Raw genomic sequence first — 22,358 nt, 5'->3', positions numbered from 1 at the left:
GATAAAGGTGTAAACTGTTCAACCTAGTTTTTTTTTTCTTTTTTTGATTATGTACATAGCACATTACACTATCCAAAACATTTAAATTCTGGTGTTCTAGAGCACATAAAGTTTCCATTTTTGTACCATTGCCGAATATTGATAGTCAACTACTATAATTATAGTGTATCGTCTCTCGTCAATGTGTACAGAATCCAACTCTTTGTTGAAAGACATAAGGCCGAATGTTTATCCAAATCTTTACATTGAGTCTTTGTCTTGATCGTTTCGGTTAGGTTGGGTGGTTTTTTTTTTTTCGCGGTGGTGATGGTGCTTTGTGGGTCCTTTTTTGTCAAACTGGCTTGACGAAACCTACAACAGCGTCATGCTGACATCAGAGCTTATCAGCTTATAAACATAGCAGAATATACTCACCAGACCGGCGTTGGTGGCGCAGTTCTCCGACGTCACCTTACACGTTACTTCTCGACCTTCAATGTCGGCGCTAAGAACAACCTGAAGAGATGAAAAAGAATCCTCGTTGACATCTATGGAAGATATTACCTACTGTGGAAATGCAACTGAATTATAAACTTCACCACATTCACCGTGGATTATTCATGGAGATAAAAAAAAAATATACATATTTCAATTTACAGCGAAAGAAATCCACAGGAAATCCGAACTAACAACAAGATGCTTTCAAGATTTGGGCTTTTAGCTTTCACAATCATCGTCCAACTTCAGTGGTTCGTGACATAAAGATAAACTTCTTCTTATGTAGGCATAACCATTAATTACCGTGCACCATGCCTCTGCCAAGTCGATATTTGAGAATGAACTAACAACATCACTGTTCTTATGATCGCGCATAAAAAATTGACATTCAAACAACCCATCTCAAGTTCGAGTTCAATCAGGCATAAACAGTGATAAGCATCTGTGAGGATTTTAATTACTTCAGCAATGTCAGGTCCCATAGCGTAGAGAACAAGTCTGGTGCCAGTGAAAAGAGATGCGATCTGGGAAGGGGCTTGGATGATTTGCTTCCTCGTCAGGGTCACGTGATTCTCCGGTCCTTCTGCCCTCCAGTCAACTCTAATGGATGTCGCTGCTGGCTGACACGATCGCCGAACCTGGGCCTTTACCTGAGAAGATCATTCAAAGAACTTTTCGGTACATTCATGTTAACCAGAGGGTGGGCAGAAAACATGCTGTGAAACAAACATTCGCTGCAAAATAAAGTTTTCTTACATATTATCGGTTACTAGTATTCAGGGCACTCCCTTTGTCACTGTTTGTGACGTTGTACCTTATGTATATCGGCCTACACTACGACAGGTCTATGTCATGTTTTCATGATCAATCAAGCCCACCCTATTTATACTGCTTACAGATGCATACAAACGTCAAATTTGCATATAGTTTGCTATAGCGATAAAAACGGTAGACTTCTGTGTTCCTCCAATGTACATGGTTTGCATGGATTGTCTTTGTTTGATAATAATATGAAACATCGTTTGCTAGGGAGCGTTCCGTACAGATTGAATTCGTCTCATGATTGCAAATAATAGTTTCCAAAAACTTGTATACTATCAGTAAGTTAAAACTCAACGTTTGGTTTCCATTGATGATATGTTCCCTTTCATTGCGTTATTCAAACAGCAATTACGAAACTAATGCTAACATATAACAGAATAGTGAGTTGGTCACCTACTTTTGCTTCCCAAGTTGATTTGCTTCTCGGATCAAACTGCTCGTAGGCTCCACCACCCGTGTCGGCAAGGGTCCGCAGCACATGGCGGTTAGAATCAGAGCTGCAAAGTGAAGTACATTTGTATTAGTGTGACCGACAACAGAAAATAATCAAAATAACTGATATATAAGTGAGAAATATGACACAACCCAGAAAATGTTGGCTGGATGGATACCCCTCCCTTTATGTTATGCACTCATGGTAAACAAGTCTCGGTCTATATAAAAAGATCATAATAATGATAATGATAATGATAATAATGAAAATTAGAGAAATAGGAGATGAAATGAGTAGAAAATATTAAATACCAGAAACTGTGATAAGCTCAATAAGGTTCAAATGCTCTAAAAATCAATCAGCCTTGTACCTTATATTCTTAACAAATACAAGAAGCATGTTTCGGTAAAGTTCTTAATGAAGAAAAGATCCACTTTATGTCAGAGACTAGAGCCTTCGCCATGTTCTAAAATTATGAGAGTCTGTCTGTTGTCAGGACTGGTTGAGATCTTTTTTTTTTTTAATCAGTCATAGTCATCGTTTTGCGAAAAGGCAAGTCATATACTGCACTTATTTCTCTTGCTACATGACTAAAAGCAACTTTCATTTTGTTTGTGATGGATGTAGCGATGCAAAATTTGATTCACTATAATAATTCCGTTGTGGTAGACGTAAAGGCAGTTTAGTTCACTATGCATCGTAAATAAGTAGTCGTATTCCATATCCTTTACCTGACACCGAAGGTAAAGAGGCGGTTGATGTGTCGGTTGGTGGCCACTTCGATTAGGGTATCCTGCTCGTTACTCACGTGACCATCTGAGATGAGAAATCCATTCCGGATGAGACGCGCATCATCCGACGCCAAGAGAGCCATTGCCCGTAGAGGGCGCCATACCTCAGTGGCCCCACGTTCCCAGCTGACTGACTTCAAGTACGTTTCCGTATTTCGGATATTTGTGTCACTGGCAACCACGCTGGCGGGGTACAGCTCTTCGAAGTCTGTGGTGCAAAGGATGTATAGCAGGATAAGTGCCCAGTACATACACTCTGTACACACATTCCAACATTTTTTCCTTATCTAGTTTGTGATAAACAATGCTTTAGAATGAAATCACTTAAAATCACAGTGCATTACACTGCACTACAGTGTCAATCAGGAAGACGTCATGTACGTTAAATGCACTATTGTTAGTATTGAGTGGAATTGTCGCTGTACATCAACAACGTGATAAAAGGTACAATGAATAATTTGATCAGTAGATGTATATGATCAGAGGGTATGCCCTATGTCAAATACCATTTCCGAAGACGATGAGATTGTATCGACTTCCAGGCGGTAGATTTTCCAGGATCATGTGAACGAGTTTCTTTGCGTCTTTCATAGGCTCTCCCTTCATTGACGTAGAGCGATCCAACATAATGACAACTTCCGGGCTCTTGATTGCACTCACTTGAAATTCTGGGTAAAACACCACCATGTAAGCCTGTTGGGATGAAAATAACTACATTTATTACGGTTATGAACTGGCATGACCATTTTGTACGAAACGAAATTCAAAATCGTGCCTCTCCACATTCGGGCTCCACCTGAAGCTCCAAAGGGAAACCAAAATGTACATAATTATATACTGCAATAAAATTCATTACAAACTGGAATCACTAAAACGTACACACTAGCGAGGTATGCGGTTGAATAACCCCATACTGTCATTCTTAAGTGAGAAGAACCCATGAATCGACTATTTTCTTACCTCTTTTCCGCCATCAGGGTGTCTTTCCCGCCAAAGCCGTGGTGTGTGGGCATCCTCCATGTCGATAAGGAGCTGGATACCATCAATGAGCCGGTCTCCGTCGCTCATGGCAACGGAAACATGTCTGTCACTCCTCCTCTGTAACAACGGGAACAAGGCAAGGGCCAAATTGTGTCTCACCCATTGGCGTAGAAGAAACAAATGTTTTTCTAACTCCCGGAAGTTCATTGACCCGCCTATGACCTTTGACCTTGTGGTGACCTTCAACTTCCCATGGGACATTTACCATCCAATTTTGGTCACAAACGGACAAAGGGATCAAAAGTTATGAGCCATAATCGAAACGCGCCGTAAAAACTTAATATTGGCCCCTAAAAGTTCGTTGACCCCTGTCTGTGACCTTTGACCTTGTGGTAACCTTCAACTCCCCAAGGGACATCTAACATACAAGTTTGGTAAAAACGGACATATACATCAAAAGTTATGAGTCATAATCAAAACGCGCCGTAAAAACTTAAAGGGATAGTACAGTTTTGGTTGAGATGAGAAATAGGCTTTCGAATTTTTGCAAGATACCAAGAAAACACTTATGATATAGCACAGAGCATACCATTTTAAGAGGAATTCAAAGTTTATTTGATGAAAATCGGGTTTGGAATAACTGAAACTTCCAAAAACAAAGTAAAACAAAGCGATCGTTACAAAGTGTGGGTCCCACACTTTATTAGAATCGTTCTTTTTGGATATCTCAGCCATTTCAAAGCCAATTTTTTTCAAATAAACGTTGAATTCCTCATAAAATTGCATGCTCTTTCATATTTCATATGAGATTTCTCATTATCTCACCTAAAAATGTTAGAAACCTGAAATTAGGTCTCACCCAAAACTGTACGATCCCTTTAACATTGGGTCCTAAAGTTCATTGACCTCTGCCTGTGAGCTTTGACCTTGAGGTGACCTTCATGTTTGGTAAAAGGTGTAACTTTGTATAACCACTCTTCCCTCCAAGTTTGATTGAAATTGAAGTCCTCAGTAGAGAGTTATTCAAGTTTTTGTAGCGTTACGGACGGACGACGGACGGACGGACGGGCGACGGACGGACAGACGCCGCAGGCGATCCCTAGTCTCCCCACACCTCCGGTGGGCTCGACAAAAATGGACATTTGATGGAGGAAAATCCAAAGCCAGAGAGAATATAGAGCTTTCGTAGGGGAAATCGCCGACGTTACTGTTATTTTTATTAATTGATTTTTATTCGATCGCTGAAGTCTGATTATTTTTATCATTTAATATCACGATTTCTTGTTACAACCTACAAGGCATCATACCCCTAAGGACTACGTAAGAACAATCTGTAAATTATATTAGTGCACATAATCTTTTTGACATAAAGTTTTTATATTACCTAAGGACACCTTTCATGCGGAGGTTGAGAATGGAGTGAAAGAGAGTGAAGGAGTTGCAATAGAAAATATTCGTCAGAAAACATTACAACACAGAAGTCTATATCCAACCGAAAGACATGACAGTGAAATGTGTCGTACGAGAAGTATGGAGTTACTATTGCTTTGTAAATATATTGAGTGTAAATCCAAGTGCCAGCTGTGATTACCTGAAATTTGACGGTGTGCGTCGGGCAGTCTACTCGTCTGATCTTCCCTGGCATTTCAATCGAAGCCACGAATGACTCGTTCCTGTATAAAGGCAAATCACACCTTTATGTTTAGTCATTATTTTTTCTTTTGCTTACCAAAGAGACGTTCGGTCACTATGTTACTATTACCACCAAAGATTAAATCACGAAATGCAAAAGTTTGTGGCTGTTAAGAAACAAATACAAGATTAACTCAACTTTCGAAAGAAAAAACAAAGTCGTCGGTTAATAAGATAATGACCAGTGTTGTGTAGGGAAACACCGTAAACCAGCATTGTAAATCACGAGTCACATACGTCACATACCTGTCACGGTCGTTTTGGCACACGGCAGTCACCGATTGACCTTTTTCGTCATACTTTGCCGCCAAAATCTCATTCCTCTTCCACGGCGCCACGCTGCCAAGGAGATTGAAAGCGATCCGATCCCCTTCAACCACGAGCTCGGTAACATATGTGATTCGAACGATCACGCTCGACCCTGGCGGAAGGTTCCCAACGGTGATGGAGAAAATGTTCTGTCATTTAGCAAGAAGAGGAAACATAATCCTGCGTACATCGATTATCGAAATTTCGATATGCTTAGGATGCATAATACATCTGATTAAAAAGGAGGTTCAACTATAACAGTTACTGTCGATCTCGCCTGATCAAGGAGTGACCACGGAAATGTGCACATGGTTTGTAAGCCTTTCTGAGGCTGGGTTTTCAGTCCTCCCCCCCCCCTCCCCCTCCCCCCCCCCCCAAAAAAAAAAAAAAAAAAAAAAAAATCCGCGGAGTATGCATGATCCAGCCAAACCCAATTGGGAAAATGGAAAACACTAGTGAATTGGACGAGAGACATGGGCTCGCCGGTTTTCAATTCCGATCAGCATGTTTACCATACATGATGTACTGGCATGAGATAATGGATCTTACCGATGCCTCCTCCTCCATGAGATAAGCTCCATGGCCTTCCCGTAACGCCTTCTGGTACGACGTCTTTGCCTCTTCCTTCTCTTTGACCACGCCCACGACGTGTTTACCATTGATGTATGCTTCGAATCCACACACAGCGGCGCATTCGTCCAGCGGAAAGACGTACCTCGTCTCGGCCGAGTCTTTCCCGATGTTCTCGTACTTCTGGAGGACCGTTACCTATGGTGAGGAATTAACAATGGAAGCATGGACAACACATCTTGACAATGAACACATTATGTTATTCCATTAAATTTTCATAATCATATTACCCTAAAAATATTTTATGATAAATATTGGAACCGTAAACCTAAATAATCTGCTGACTTCGTTCAAATTTATAGAATGTCGATGGAGGCAACAATGTGCTATCAACATAACTAAGTACAGTGTACATACAATCACAATGTAGACGTATACAATTGTTAAAGATACGAAAAACAATTAAAATATGTTAGTTCTACTGGTAAACTTACCTCAGCAGCGAGATCTATTATCTTAGCTCGGACGTGGACATCCTTGAGTTCGATGCCCGCCCCGTCCCCGCCGGTGAGACCGGCTTTAATTCTGGCCTCTGGATACAAGATGCCCTGTATGTCCGTTGTATCTTTAGACAAGACGAGATACCATACAATATGCTGTCTTACCATGACAGTTGGAACAGGGCCAAAGAAAGAGATACGTCAGCACCTCATAGTTCACAGGTCATCAGAGTTAACATGACACATACAAAAGTCATACAACATCAAGCATTTCGACTATTTTCTTGAAAAAGCCAAGGAACAAGTAAATACAGTCAGACAGTGACCTATTTATTCTATCTTTAGAATTGTCGTTGACCTACAAATCTTGATTTCCAATTAGTCTTAAACATTAGATTTCAAAACGATTTTGCTCGCAATTTTTGTGTCAGATCCTAACAATGTAGTAACGTGATTGCATGGGATGTCATAAGTTGTAAATGCTCCCTTTCCTTTTACACTGTATTAGGTACCGGTTATCTGGCCTTTGCCGTTCATTAACTTGTGGTTGTACTCCAAGTATTTTCACATTTTGACGACTTATGGTTTAGGTGCGTACTTCCCCGAGATAAATCATTCGAATTGTATTATACCGATCTCGAAATCATCGTCACTGTCGCTGTCAGTAGTGTCATCACTGTCATCATCACTGGACATCAATGCGCTCGGTGAGCTCACACTCCCATCGTGTCCATCCTCGTTCCTCTCAGTCAATTTGAATTCAACGAGGAACCGAAGGCAGTGCTGGTTGGCCTGATACACAGTGAACTCATCCTCCTGGTGAGAATTATACCAGTATGTGCATTAATCGTAAATATTCGTAGCTTCACACGTTAACTTAAAGATGTATATGTACGACTCAGGTAGCTTAAAACGTGAGTAATATTTTTTGAGAGAGGTCAGGTAAACAGAATGTATTTTCATTAAATTCAGAGCTGTAAAAAACATAGCCACAGATTTTTTTTTCAATATTTCAACTGTTTAACTACAGAATAATGCAAATTCTATAACGTCATAATGTGTTTGGATAATTCAGCAACAACTCTCCCCATTCACAAATGATATTCTATTGTAATACAACACAAATCAAATGTAACTGTATCAAGTGTTTCTTTGTGATTCACAAAACAAACAAACAAACCAAGATTTAGTGAGTGACTAGGTCAAAGGTGACTTGTGAGGCCATGAAATCATCGCAATCTCATCTAATTTTCATAATTAAGTGTTTGAATTATTTTACATACATACACACACACACACACACACACACACAATGCTTGTTTGTTGTTTCATTTTCCATCTGCCAAGATGGCTGCATTGTTCATATTCAGCTGCGCTATCCGGTCTTCCATGCGGTCGAGTTGTATGTACTTGGGGCGGACCAATGACCGATAAATGCATGAATGATCTTTTTAACGCTCTCACACTTGAGACCTCTATTTCATGTTTTATCCGAGGGACATGTGAAACTTTATAATTACGTAACTTCCCTACCTGATAAATGTTGGTCTTACCTTAAAAAACGACTCGATCTCCTTGGATTTCCGGACGCCATGTACACTGTCAAAACCAACGGGGGCGCTCTCAAGGTCTAGTCTCTTCTCGTAAACATCTTTAACTCTTCCAAGCGCCACGTTACTGACAGCCATAAAACGCGTACCAGTAAACTCTCCCGCAGTAGAGTATATGGCACTGGTACTGATGACAAAAATTAATGTTTAAGAGAACGTTATAAGATACCTACTTAAAAGAGCTATACACCATTAACATAGGATATTTAGGATCTAAATGGGCAGGTCCGGCTCCTCTTGTTCGCCTTGCTCTGCAGTTCAAGCTACCAGCACGTTCTGTCACTCACACACTATATTGAATTATACAGTCATCACCTTCCAAAGAAGTCGACTATGGCCGCAAAGAATCCTCATAATTATATATTTACATCTTCTCTTTACCCTTCCTTTGTGTAAGTGTATTTATATACATATGGTTCGTTGTATTTCAATATGCAAAAATGTAAGGCTCTTCTACTGTATTCCTATTAGTCTGAGTGTAAGAGGGTGAACCGTGTTTTACTATCCGCCCATTTTGTTTTTACATTTCGAGAGTGTTGAATACAAATCTGTCAGTCTCAAAACCTGGCTTCGGCACCCAAATCATTATCATGACGCGGTGTTCTTCTAATTATGTTGTTGTACTGTTACCAAGGTGCATAGCTGATGGAGAAGCCTGTACAATGTGTTTTATTGTTGAGTTGGATAGTAATGTACAGTGAATGTATGAAAGGGGTTAATATTCCGTGCTCCGGTATCCTTGTACTTTGTCATAATTAAGTATTTTCGCCGATTTTCGTGGTGGTGCATGGTTGTGTTGAAGAGGTGTGATGGATGTGTCGGAGGTCCTGACGGTCGGAGGGACTTGAACTGCACGTCCACTCATGACGACCACCAGGGAGAATTCCGCCCGACCATCCGGGGGTTGCATCTCTTTTATTGACTTTGGGTGATCTGCATGAATGGTTCCCGAGAAGCCTAGTCTTTTCAGGCCAGTCGCTTTCTCTAGAATCTAGAGAGGACAGCGTCCAAAACAATGCAACCACATTATGTTGGGTGAAAAAAAACAAGCAAACAAACCCGGAGACATAACCCTTTATTGTCCAGATCAAGTGCCAATTACAGTGTATCAATAAAATGAAGAATTAACCCCCTCGATACCACATTCTCAGAGGTCCAGTGATTATATACACAACAGGTTGTGAATTGTGATAGCAGTTTCAATACACCTATTGGTAGACCTTAATCGTCACTTAAAAGGAACTTTGACACCAAGTATTCTTCCAATATGTGTGCAATCGGGGATTAAAGTTCAAAAAGACTGGAGTGGACAATGGATTTAACTAGACGATTTCTATACAAAGTGCGTAATACTTCGAGGCTTCCTGTCCGTTCTTAATGCTCCGTATTTGCGGCAGGGCAGGCATGGACGCAAGTGTCACGCCCCACCTATTAACTATACAACACAAAGCAATGCTCTAATTACCCTTCTCTAAAATTAATTACCCAGAAAGGTATGATAGCCCTTGAGCATGGTCAAAGATTGTTCCGGTTGCCAGCAGAGGTCTGCCATGAACTCTGTGACACATCCTAAAAATCGCATTACGAATAAAAAGAAATATTATTATTATAATTATTATTATTACTATTATTTATAGTGCGCTTTTCCCACAAGGCCCAAAGCGCTTACAATCATTCAAAACATGTACGACAGTATGTGTAATTGGATAAATGTTACAGAAATACAGAAAAGAAATACAGATAATGTAATTAATTTTCATTCACTCAAGTGTTTTTATAAACTATGTATAAGACCATGGATATGTCTATGTAGACACAAGTGGAGTCATGATAAAGTTGAACGCTTTTCAGTTTGTGTGTGTCGGGGGGGGGGGGTCAAGGTCAATGGAACATCGCCCCCACCACCACCATTGCCACCGCCGCCGTCGCCACCACTACGCTTATAGAAGGGAAAAAAATCAAAGGCAGAATCTATGCAAATTGAAATTAATAGGTATTGTGATTTTCTCAGATTTTTTTTTTTTTTTTTGGGGGGGGGGGGGCGAATCAAAAAGTTTGTGTGTTTGCTCTGTAAAATGGGCTCGAAGTGAACACAAAGTAGACTACTTTATGGCCCTTATCCTTTAATGCTGTTGAGAAATTAAGAAATCGGATTTGACCAGCTATCATTATTATAATCAATATTTGGCCTCTTTTATTGATCCTCACTCTTAACTATATGCATAAATCTCTTAAGAAGTGTTGGCTCTCCTTATGCGTAGATGATAGGCCTACCTGCTTATATTTTGTTTCAAAAGACCCGCTTTTTTACCCCTCCCCCCCCCCCCTCGTCGACAAAACAATGATGACCTAATGTCACTTTTTTTAAATGGTTCAAAAGCGATTAATCATTGTTAAACGTAAACAAATGTCAGTTTATGTTGATTGGATCTAAAATGAATTTGCGTTATTTTAAAAATGTTCATTTTGTTATTGAAAATACACCCTGCAAAGAGTTTCAGAGGGTAAATATCTTGGGGTCATTCTCGATGAACACCTAACATGGACTCCACAAAATGAACATGTTAGGAGCAAAACGCTCAAATTCTTTCATGCAGTCAAGCGTATAAGAAAGTTCATTGATAAGGATACCTCCCTATTGTTATACAAAACCCTAATTCAGCCCCATTTGCGCTACTTTGGCGTAATCTGGAGGACTGGTCACCTAAACTGGTCAACTAAATCGACCCCAAGTCAGTAAGAACAGATTGTTTAGCAATGGTATTAGGTTGTTACGATGGAGAAAGTCTTTATTTTTCTTCACATATTGATCGGCTCAAGGAAAGAAGAGGAAAACAAACCACAATCTTTCCATTCAACTCTTGCATGACCTTGCCCCAACAACTCTGTCGTCTGAATTACCGCATATTAAACTCATAATACTGAAATTGTGGATCCAAAATCTAATTCTCCTCAGAACAGTGCATCTTATATTGCATTTAAAACTTTCAATAAGCCAGTTCGGGGTTAGTTCATGTGCACTTGAGTACAAATGACCTTTCATTTTTCTCAGTTGGTTATACCCCGGTCACACAGCACTCCATGTCTAAATCACGTACAAAAAGTTATGAAAATCTGGTGGACGTGGTCGTCAGTGGTAATTTTTGGTCAATTTTGGTTTGGCCGTGCTTTTGTACGGGGTATGGCAGTCGGCGGCTGTTCCACTGCTGAAGCACTGCCTAAGCACGGCTAACCACGTCCAGCCGCGTGTATGTACGCGGAAAATCAATTTGTCAGTGATAAGCCGCTAAACACACGCTATTTACGGTGATACCAACGCGTAACACGCGTCAGATGACCGTGCTTTGCCCGTGACAGACCGCTAAACTTTCGCGTCTTACCGCGTCTCCCCAAGTCTTAATCACTGCCGGAACACGGATTATCACGTGTGTTTCACGTGTGTTTCACGTGTGTTGCACGTCTTTACCACGTGTTCCGCCTGTGGTTGTCCGCGGAATAAAATTTTGAGTAGTTCAAAACTTTTTACCGCGTCCGACGCCATTCCGATTTTTCCCCGCGTCCTGCCACTCTATAAATCGTCCATAGCTAGTCTTAAATTCGACATCAACGCGAACAACATCGTCTGCTTCACGGGAGACCACTTTTAGACGGGTTTTGGCCGTGATTAAGCCGTAAAGCGCTATATGACCGGGGCTTTAGGCACTTGCTTCAAAGTGACAAAATGCATAAGCTTGCCAGACGTAACAATTTATGGAATCCATCAGTCGTGTTCAAACAAAGAGCTAAGTTGTGTGAACCAGGTGACGAGAATGGCCCATCAATTTACACTTGGGAAGGCATCCATTTCATTATTCTGCATTGAATGTATTAACGTTTTGTTTTTCTTTTGATATTGTCAAATACAATTTTTGTTGTCGGGTGGATGTGCTGGCAGGCATCATGTTCATGGGATCGTATAGTTTTGGTTGAGACCTAATTTCAGGTTTCCAACATTTTTTTTTTTTTTTTTGTGAGATAATGAGAAACCTTTTATGAAATATGAAAGAGCATGTAATTCTATGAGGAGTTCAACGTTTATTTGATGAAAATTGGTTTTGAAATTGCTGAGATATCCAAAATAGAGCAATTCTAATAAAGTGTGGGACCCACACTATATTACGATCGCTTTGTTTTACTTTGTTTTTGGATGTTTCACTCATTCCAAATCCGATTTCCATCAAATAAACTTTGAATTTCCCTTAAAATGGTATGCTCTGTACTATATCATAAGTTGTTTTCCTGGTATCTCGCAAGAATTTAAAAGCCCAATTTTCATCTCCACCAATACTGTACCATCCCTTTCATATCATTACACCACAGCTGCTTATCTTAGTCCCATTAGGTGGGTCTTCATCAGCTTGAGCTTGAAGAATAGCTCGCTAATGGGGGATCAGAGAAATAAGCCCGAAGTCAGCTGAAATGTACAATCGCGTCTTCACCAGCTCGAGCTCCAGGCACAGTCAGGTTTATAAGCTCAACGCTAACACCCTCCCACCCGACTGCCTACATTCCTGCGTGGTGCGCAACGCATGCAGTGCCGATGTTTAAGCTCGAACTGATGAAGCCGCGTTAAGATTAGCCGGCTATTCTGCAACTTAGCTGGCTATTTTGCACATAAATCCAAGATTTCTTTGGCTTACTTTCCGATAGGAAGAGCCGGCTATTTCGGTCTTCATTGCAAAATTAGCGGGCTATTTTCTGATCGGGCTATTTCTTTGGATCAGAAATAGCCGGCTATTCTTCAAGCTCGAGCAGATGAAGACCCACCTATTGGTACAAATGACCCTGTTCTGCTCATACGCAAAGTGGAACCTCAAACTGGCTTATTATCTTCCCGTTAATTTAAGAACCATCAAGGACAATAATAGATTCACGAAACAGCTGTCGGATACAGCAATAAAATCCGCGTGTCAACTGAACTCATGTGTTGTGCTAAAATTCATCCTTCCACAGTAGGACAAGTATTCATAGCGAAATAAACGTCGGTAAACATAAATCGTTGTCGACCTGTGGTTTGTATTTAAGCTAACAGAGTTTTCTTTACATATTGGCCAGTTTTAATACTATCTTTTTCTTTTTCTTTTCTTTTTTTTTATGATAGAATTATCAGCAATATCTTTGATCTCTTCCAGAGAAGATACTAATATCAACCTTTTCAAAACGCGTGAAAACATTCAATTAGACATGCATCAATGGAATATTTTAGCTTAGTATAGATTAACACTGTCGCAGCCATTTTGGACACCATTTTGGCTGATTTGACAAATTCGCTAAACTAAAATATATGTGATTTTTTTCTCCCTTCTGTCCTTGACTCAATCTCCCAAATTACTTCAGAGCATAACTTTTCTCCACTTACGAGAAAATAAACAGGAAATTTCAGATTTTGGCGGCCATGTTTATTATCAATATCTCAAAATCCTTAAGGATGTAAGAATTAATCACCCAGATTCGGATTTAGCATCCTGGGAGCACAGTTAAATCAAGATTTTTTTCCCCCGGTTTTTCCATCATTTACAGGGAAATGCAAAATAAAGGATTTCAGATTTTGCCGGCCATTTTGACAATCATTTTGATGGGCACCTTGTGTATCGCAGAACCTTCAAGGATGCAAGAGTTGCATCATCCACATTAGGATTCAGCACCTCGAAATAGAGTAAAATCATCAAAAACATCGGGAGGACGATAAAACACGGTTATACCCAAACATCTGACCATGTTACGCCAGACTACGGAGTGTGGAAGTAAATTAGCATTTGCAAATACAGCTGAAGGAAATAGTTCGTTGCGAGTAATCTACTCCGGAAACATTCATCATCTGATTTAAAATATAAGGTATTTGTTTAACTGTTGCTTACGCTGATGAATATTATTTTGTATGCTCAAGCAAACTGTGAAATTTCAACTACACATGCCTGTTATTGTCATTCTGATTGCGTATTATGCGAACTCAAACCAAGTTATTATAGAGATTTCTTACCTTGATGAATCTCCGAAGTAAATTCCACTTCCCAGCATCCCTGCGTCCCATCGTTCGAGTCCAAACATCTCCACCACAATTTTCGGGAGAAGGATACCGCTGAAAGAGTTAACCATTGCAATTATTCATTATAATAGATCCACTCTTTGATAAACAGTTCACCAATTATTAGAAGACTGGCACTGACAAAGGCAGAAATAGAGACTACTTCCTATCACAGAAATGCAACCACGCTAAACGACTGTTAAACACAACAGAATGAAAGTACTTGCACCATAGAACAAAACATATTTCCTTTTATGGCATTAAGATGTCGACTGAAAATAGATAATCGTTGTAATTCTACAGTAGTGTGCAATGTTGACTAAATTGAGCATTTTCTTTTAACGATCTTTTTTTTTTATTCTTTCGCTGAATACAAACAGATAAACTTTGCATGAGCTACCGTGACAGGATGCCAAGAAAGTTGCGAGCCCTGGACGAATGGAAAAGAAGCCGTTCGTTGCCGATAGAACGATCAAACTTGAACTCATCCAGCGCCCGACTCACGGCAAAGATATTCACAATCGTCAATTCCTGGTGTCTGCCGAGATATAAACAACGAAAATGTTTCATTATCCAACGATAATATTAATGATTTAAGACGTATATGATTCCTTACAAAATGGGAAATTATTTGTTTCATCTTCAACATTATTTCTGAAGAAAAAAAAAATGTACATGTAGTTCAGGGAATCTAGCAGATAAAATATTCAAACCCTTAGGTATGTTATCATTTATAACGCAAAATGAAAAAGAAAAAAAATAAAGTTTCAGTGGAATATTCACTACAAGAGTTTATACCTATTAAAACATCTTGGTATTTCATTTACACTGTACATTCATTAAGCCTATCGTGTGTATCACAGGAATGAGATTAGAAAGACCTATAAACAGGTCGAGTAGACACCGATTACCGAGCCCTTGTTTTACCTGGGTGCAGTGGAGAGGACCAGTTCCTCTACTTGGCGGTACTCGGGATGGTCCTGGTCTAGGTGCTCAATGAAGCAGCGCATGGCGCGATATTTGGACTCAGCCGTCGGCCGTTTCTTCCATCCCAGGGCCTCATTCACATTGATCACATCGAGGATTAGCTGCCGACAAGATAGGTTGCGGTATAAAGAGTTTGTATCACTGACAATTTAGGCTATCGCTTAGATATAGAACACAAGTCATTCGTGGTGTTGTGACAGATATTGATTAAACTGTCTGCAAGCAGTGGATAGACTTTATTGCTGAAAAGCTCAGATTCGTGAGTATCATAGCATGATGTTTTCACAGCAATGATCGTCCACATGTAATGGATGACATTCATTCGTTAAAGCACATTCATAGTATCAATGTAAAAGAAAACAAACCGAGATAAGCTCAGACCCAATCCCTTATTTGTTATGCTTTGTGCCTTATGAGTAAGCAGCTAACAATCATCTCAGACATTCATCGTAAACAAAATATATCATTGTTTGATAGAACTCATACACACTTTTAGCAAAGGATACCTCAGAAGTCATCGGTAGAGTATACATGAGACACGTAAGGGAATTCAATCAAAGAGCCTATCTTGAAATTTAAAGTAGATACGTTTAGGAATTGTTCAATCTGTTCCTTGTAAAACCACTGCACGATACCTGACAAAGGTCTTGCTTGACTGCGACCTTTCTCATACTGTCAAGCTGATGTGTGTCGTCGTTCCTGTGTGGAATTAACTCGTGAAATTGCTTGCTCAGAGCTTCGATCGACGCCGCTTCCTCTGGGTCGGGGCTCAGCAAGGCCCGCTTGATTTGAAGCAGGACTGCCTCCGCTTTCTCAACCTGTAGACATGCCACGGAAGTTGAACACAACTTGAAAATTGTTCTGTCACATATGACGGACAGCGCAAAAGCAAAAATGTTGAATTTATATCTAATGTTTACTTGAGAGAAAAGGTGTTTTTTCCTTTCCTGGTAGGTAATACTGATCATTGTGTACACATGAAATCTAACTAGACGCCTTTTATCAAAAATATATAATATTTTGCAAATATATTAACACATTGTTGTGTAAAGTGATTACGTATAAGTGATTACGTAGACAGGAAAGTTATAATGATTTTTTTTTGAATATCAAAAATAAACAAAGAGCTGAAATAAAAGCAGACACCTTGGGAGATAAAGTGGTTTGAGATGGGTGGGGAAGGTAAGTCCATTATGTGATGGATTTTATAGTTCCACAGTAGAGTCTTTTTAAGGGACTAGTATTTAGCTTAATGGCTTTACCTTTCCCGGTGGGATGTTCTTGACGGGTACAGTGAGTATCCTGGAGAGTTCGCCTATCGCTTCCTTCCACAAGTTGTCTGCTAGCATGGCAACTGCTTCGGACACTTCCCCACTCGCTGTCTGCGACTCTAAGAGGCGCTGTTGAGTTAAAAAGTAATGTTCTTATTGCGACACAATGAGACGAAGTGTTCAATATTTGACAACATACCTACCTGTATAGCTACAGTGAAAAGTCATTGGAAAACCCGAACTTTGGTCACATTTTTCATGTCCAATGTCGACTAGGTCACTGCAATAAGTTTACCGGTATGGAGCTTCTGATCAAAGTTTATCATAACTTTTGATGTATAGAATCGGAGAGGGGAAGGAGATAGACTCTGATATTATTACATTACTACTAATGTGCACTATTTTTCAACAGCGTCATGATTATGAAGGATTTATTTTTGAAATCAAAATTTAAATACATATTAATTCATCTCTACCAAGACGTATTTCAGTCACCGTACAGGATTAGAAACAATGAAGCCGACAAATAAAGAGAAAGTAGCAGATAATAATAATGATGATACAATACATTAATAAGGCGCTTAAAACAGATGTTTCTAAGCGCACAGTTTACCGGAAAATTAATATTTAGTCCAAAATGATACAAAAATACAAATACAAAAAAATAGATGCAGCGTATAAATGCGATAAATAAGTACTGAAAATCAAAATCAAATGCGGAGAATGATTCAATTCTGTTCAATTCAATTCAATTCAGTTCGGTTCATTTTAATTTATTTTTTTTTCTTCTATCACAGACTACAATGTAAGAAAATCATAAATAATCTTGAATACATAATAGTTCATTGTACGATAGAAATGAGACATTATTAACAAATTCAGAGCTAAACGATGAAGGAGAGGAAGATGACATCGGGAATATGAATCTGAAAGAATTTGTCCTCTGTCTTACCTTGGTCAGAATGTTGGATCCAAGCCAACGTGACAACATTTTCTTCGTTCTCGTCATCCCTTTAGACGTCCATGCTTTGTATTCCTCGTTGTACATCTTCAGGGCGGCTGGGGCAGCCTGAGCAAAGCGACTCGATTTCGTCCCAGAATTTTCGTCCTGCAGAAAGTGACAGACACCTATCTTTAGGATTATACTATTCTAATGTCTTAACATGCCACCCCAAAAAGAACAAAAATTAACAAGTATTTCATGAATACACGTTGTTGTTGTTTTTTGTAAGAAATGTTACTTTACTGATATTCCTACCTCAGAAATGATTGAAAATATTTCGATGTCAACGTTTGTTCAGTCTACGCGAGCACCACCCCTAATAGATGGAAGTTTAATAGCAGCTCCTCAAGTAATTGTCACTAAAATCACAACAGTGTGCATGGTATGCATGCCAAACTGTAAGTACTACCTTTGTTCCAGACACCGTGCCATGGTGAGTATAGACCCTAAACTTGGGTCGCGTGGTCGGAGAGACCCGGGGTCCTTGGCTCAGAACTGCCGATGGTACTCCAACAGTGGTGTGCAGCTCGATGGATGTGAACTCGACATCCCCGTCTTCTAGTTCTTTCTGTCGACCAAACCAAACAGTTCATTTGACAAATGCTTACTACTATATCACCTGGTGGAGATACCACACGATCAAATGTGGCCTAAGGATTATCTTCTTCATTACACATTATAACATGCTAATATCATTATACATGTGCAAAATACTTGAACATTAAAAAAAAAAAAAAGTTGTATAACGAACCGGATTAGAGAACCTGGTACCAGGACCCTGGTAAGGTCTATATCTTATCTCTGCAATGGAACATCATTATCTTCGAATTCCACACTTTGAATTAAAAAAAAAACAAAAAACAGAGTAATGAGACACCTCGAGATTTTTTTTTTAAATTCCTCATTTTCTTATAGCTGTATTGCAATCTGGCTTGTTCAAGTTTACGAGACCGATCTATTATCGTAATAATTTATTACAGGATATTGGCTACAATTTTATATATTCGAGACTGTGGTCTTAATCTATATGTTGCATAATAAATCACCGAGGAAAGATTATCTGATGGAACACAAAAACTTAGATACCGATAATCGTTTGTCAGAAGGGACGAATTGTGTCAAGGTAAGGAAGTTACGGAAGTAGGAAGTGATCTTGTTTACTAACAGCACCCCCGAGCAGTTTCCTTTCAACCTTGGGCTTATTCACCACAACTTACACATAGTAATGAGCGAAGCCAGTAACGCGTAAGATTTTTTTTTTTCCCACGACAAGCGTATTTGAGCGAACTTTCCCCTTATAACACACAAAGTACTTTACTGGAAGCATGGTTATACAATAGCAAATACTCCCTATAAACTAATGTCGTCTATTTATCAAAAACATTTAAAGTTTTCCCAGAAAAGCTGTCAAAACATTACTTTGCTTTTCTTTTTTTTTTCGGTAAGATAATCTTCGACGATGAGAATTCGAAAAAAAGAAATTTCTTTTTCCAATTTTAACATTTGCAAGCACGTCAAAAAGGAGCTCTCGGAAAAAGTGCCATTGACTAGATCACTCCAACGCGGGATCGATGGTGAGTAGTCCAGTACAATGCTCTATGTGTCTACCTATATCGTATTTAGTTCCATAAAACTAGAAAACATGGATTGTAATTGTTCTACCTGGAGTATGACGTATTTGACGAGTTCACACTTGTCCTCTTCAAAGCCATCCTGTTCACTCTTTCCATCGGAGCTGCCGGCTTCCGGCTCGGAGCGAGGTTCCTGGAGGGACATCCTAATGGTGGGGAAGATAATGTGCTGCCAGTCTATAATCTTGTCTTTCCCTCATGCAGGTGTGTCAGGACTTTGTCACAGGAACTAATCTTTAGTAGTAAGAGAGAGCGTTTCTTGTCGGATCTAGAGGAGTTGGAAAAAATAGAGACGCAACATCAGGTCAAAGGACTTAGTAAGAGGGAGGTCATAGGCATCTTAGATGATGGTACCATGGATAGTGATTTAAGTGATTGTTCAGTATAGTGTATACAGAAGATATCACATCCTACGAACTGAGTACTAGAGAACACAAGAGAAAACTGAAGAAGAGAATGTCACCATATGTATACGTACATTTAACTTTAATGTTAGACGATACCTTATCACATTGTGCTTCCTTTTAAGATTAACACCTGCTTCCTTTATAACCAAGGCAGGTCACATATACCGCATGACCTCTCTTGTAGCACTATTTTACAATAGTTCACTAAGTCTAACTTGTCTAATATGACATTGTTTCCTGGTCCACAAACTACAACTACAGAGCACAGTCAATCACATAGCAATCAATGACGTGCTGTTCAAGATTTGTAAACTCAGCACATATTTTAGAAAGTCCCAGTAATTGGTGACTTTAATATCAATCAACAATAACACAATTCTCTCCCGAGCAAGTATACCGAGGGTAATCCTTTTGAAGCTCATTTACCATTTGCCGAGAATATTTATGTCAATTACTACCTATCCTGCCCATGCATGAATCATTATTTCTACTCACGGGCGACGCTAAACGAAAGGAAATGATTACCACTGAAAATGTTGTGAAGGTATGGAAAAAGAAAGAAAAATATTCAGCATGCACTCATATCTCTGTCTACCAGAGGTTTTGTTTGCTGCGTTATGTGGTATATTATCACATAAAGCTTTACAGGGAACAAAAGTCAGTATAAAAGGCAAGAAAACGTTGAACTCGTGAATCATTGAATCATGCTGTTCAGCATTTTTGGGTGGATGCTACTTTTTCCACACAAAATTCATACATTGAGCTTGTTTTGACCAAGACTGTGAGAAAAATGAGGAATCGGAGAAGTGGTTTGTATGTGGTACCATTTCGTCAATTATGTCGATGTAATAAATTTCCAAGTATTCATACTGAACTGAGGTACATGATGTAATAATCTCTACAATGATCATGATGATGATAGAATACTAATGATTGCAGCCTGCATGTCATCATGTACATACGTTATAATGTCTCTTACGAAGACATAACTTGTACACCTGAAAGAAAAAAAAAAAGTTCTATAATAAAGGTAACTCACATTGACTCTATACAGTCAAACCTGCCTTAGCGGCCACCTGTCTATAGCGGCCACTGAAAAATCCCTCCAAGAGAAAAGCCACGTTATAAACCCTGTGTATAGCGGCCACCTGTCAATAACTGCCACTCTTTTCGTTTCCCTTGGGTGGCCGCTATAGACAGGTTTGACTGTACTCTATGGGGACATGAGGGTATAGAGTGTCGCTTTTCTTATTTCAAGCCGAACCTAATTGTGTTAACATAATTCAAGGTGCAGTCTCAATAGGATACGTATTCTACGCACAAAATAAGAACTAGGGCTTACGTCATTTTAAAGTTACACTTTTTGATATGATTTCCACAAAAAAAAAATGATGACAACCTTCAAGACTATCGTAAACAATTAATTCAATCTTAATTCTTCATCACTTTTTTTTATGGTAATAATACATAAACATTCTTATCTCTCTCACATTCTATTTGAATATCAAAGATGTTTGCAAGTTTTCATAGAATAAAACATTTAGGCCCGAATTCACGAAGGTGGTACAAATGAAACCATGGACAAAAACCATGGAGCGCCAAGTGTCGCATGGAATATTTTGTTACGAAATCAGTCATTTCGTCGATGAAATGAGTATTTTGTAACGGAATGACAACATTTTGTAACTAAATGAACATTTCGTTAATGAAACAGTCATTTTGTTGATGAAATGACCAATTTCATAACGAAATATTCCTTGCGACATTTGGCGCTCCATGGTTTTTGTCCATGGTTTAAACCATGATTTCATTTGTACCACTTTCGTGAATTCGGGCCTAAATGACTCAGTAACACCCAGGTATGAGTTCACTCGACAGAGTCAATATTCTAAACGCTGATGAAACAAAAGGTGATTGAACAGTCAAGTGTTGTTGTTTTTTTCTCCTATAATGCGAGAGATAAACGTACAGCATCGCACTTGCAAACTTTAGTTCAAGTTTCGGAAGACCACAACTATATTCTCTGAAATGATGGTAGATACTAGTGAAAGACGATTTACATTTTTCTCTTTTGCTTTAGACAAATAGGTTTGAGGTTAGGCATAAAAAAGGGGGAAAAGGGAGAAATAGATGGTTACAATAACGTGGACAAAACATTCAAACCCACCTGTCCTGTAATTCCAACAGACCAGACTGAGATCCTCAGAAATAGAATGTCCATAGGGATTGAAGACTTCTAAGCGCTCTCCACTTCGATGGAATTCGTTGCACTAAAAGCCGAATTATGACACTCCGTCAACAGTGTGATAGAAAAGGGAAAGTAGAGCAGCTCCTGGTGTTGCACAACTCAGTATCAATAACTTTCTGCGAACAAGTATGGACTTGATAAACTACCCAAAACGCCGGTATGTTGAGGCAGGAAGCGTTTAATTACCTACAGGAGTTATAACCGCCGCCAGACACACTAAACTTGAGATGATTTGCTTAGAAGCCTCGAGGCCGTGGCATTGACATAAAAGTGAGCCATGATTGGTTCTTTGACGGCATAACTCATCCTGTAGTCATGATAAACCGATGTTGCAACATCTACCAACTGCACACAGCGCTGTAATTATCAGTCATCAGGAACTCGTTGACCGAAAGTCCTGGTGTACAGTCGATCCTACACGATGGAGATACCAGCAACAATGAATCTGGCCAGCCAATCAATTAAAATCAACGTCATTGACAAAATGTCAAGGGCTGATCGACATTGTTTTAACGCTTCGCTCTCTCTTAAAGGGATAGGTCAGTTCTGTGAAATGTAAACC

General features: G+C 39.4%; 1 protein-coding gene across 1 annotated transcript in view; it reads right to left on the bottom strand.

Annotated features, from left to right (window-relative positions):
- The window catches only part of LOC140238347 (protein mono-ADP-ribosyltransferase PARP4-like), a 28,367-nt gene extending 6,557 nt beyond the window's left edge, over nucleotides 1–21,810 (bottom strand). Inside the window, exons 1-21 of the mRNA XM_072318280.1 lie at nucleotides 21,716–21,810; nucleotides 19,173–19,409; nucleotides 17,920–18,078; nucleotides 17,460–17,615; nucleotides 16,499–16,636; nucleotides 15,872–16,054; nucleotides 15,177–15,337; nucleotides 14,650–14,787; nucleotides 14,205–14,303; nucleotides 8,129–8,312; nucleotides 7,208–7,391; nucleotides 6,570–6,700; nucleotides 6,055–6,273; nucleotides 5,443–5,654; nucleotides 5,096–5,177; nucleotides 3,484–3,621; nucleotides 3,030–3,234; nucleotides 2,464–2,731; nucleotides 1,697–1,796; nucleotides 939–1,127; nucleotides 415–495 (exon numbers count right to left, since the gene is read on the bottom strand). Coding sequence (XP_072174381.1) covers nucleotides 415–495; nucleotides 939–1,127; nucleotides 1,697–1,796; nucleotides 2,464–2,731; nucleotides 3,030–3,234; nucleotides 3,484–3,621; nucleotides 5,096–5,177; nucleotides 5,443–5,654; nucleotides 6,055–6,273; nucleotides 6,570–6,700; nucleotides 7,208–7,391; nucleotides 8,129–8,312; nucleotides 14,205–14,303; nucleotides 14,650–14,787; nucleotides 15,177–15,337; nucleotides 15,872–16,054; nucleotides 16,499–16,636; nucleotides 17,460–17,615; nucleotides 17,920–18,078; nucleotides 19,173–19,286 — 3,141 coding nt within the window. The 5' untranslated portion in view covers nucleotides 19,287–19,409; nucleotides 21,716–21,810. The remainder of the gene's footprint in view (nucleotides 1–414; nucleotides 496–938; nucleotides 1,128–1,696; nucleotides 1,797–2,463; nucleotides 2,732–3,029; nucleotides 3,235–3,483; nucleotides 3,622–5,095; nucleotides 5,178–5,442; nucleotides 5,655–6,054; nucleotides 6,274–6,569; nucleotides 6,701–7,207; nucleotides 7,392–8,128; nucleotides 8,313–14,204; nucleotides 14,304–14,649; nucleotides 14,788–15,176; nucleotides 15,338–15,871; nucleotides 16,055–16,498; nucleotides 16,637–17,459; nucleotides 17,616–17,919; nucleotides 18,079–19,172; nucleotides 19,410–21,715) is intronic.
- Between the last annotated feature and the right edge of the window lie 548 nt (nucleotides 21,811–22,358).

Source organism: Diadema setosum, chromosome 14, assembly GCF_964275005.1.
Source record: "Diadema setosum chromosome 14, eeDiaSeto1, whole genome shotgun sequence".
In the NCBI taxonomy this organism is placed as follows: Eukaryota; Metazoa; Echinodermata; class Echinoidea; order Diadematoida; family Diadematidae; genus Diadema; species Diadema setosum.
This window is presented reverse-complemented; position numbering and strand designations above follow the sequence as displayed.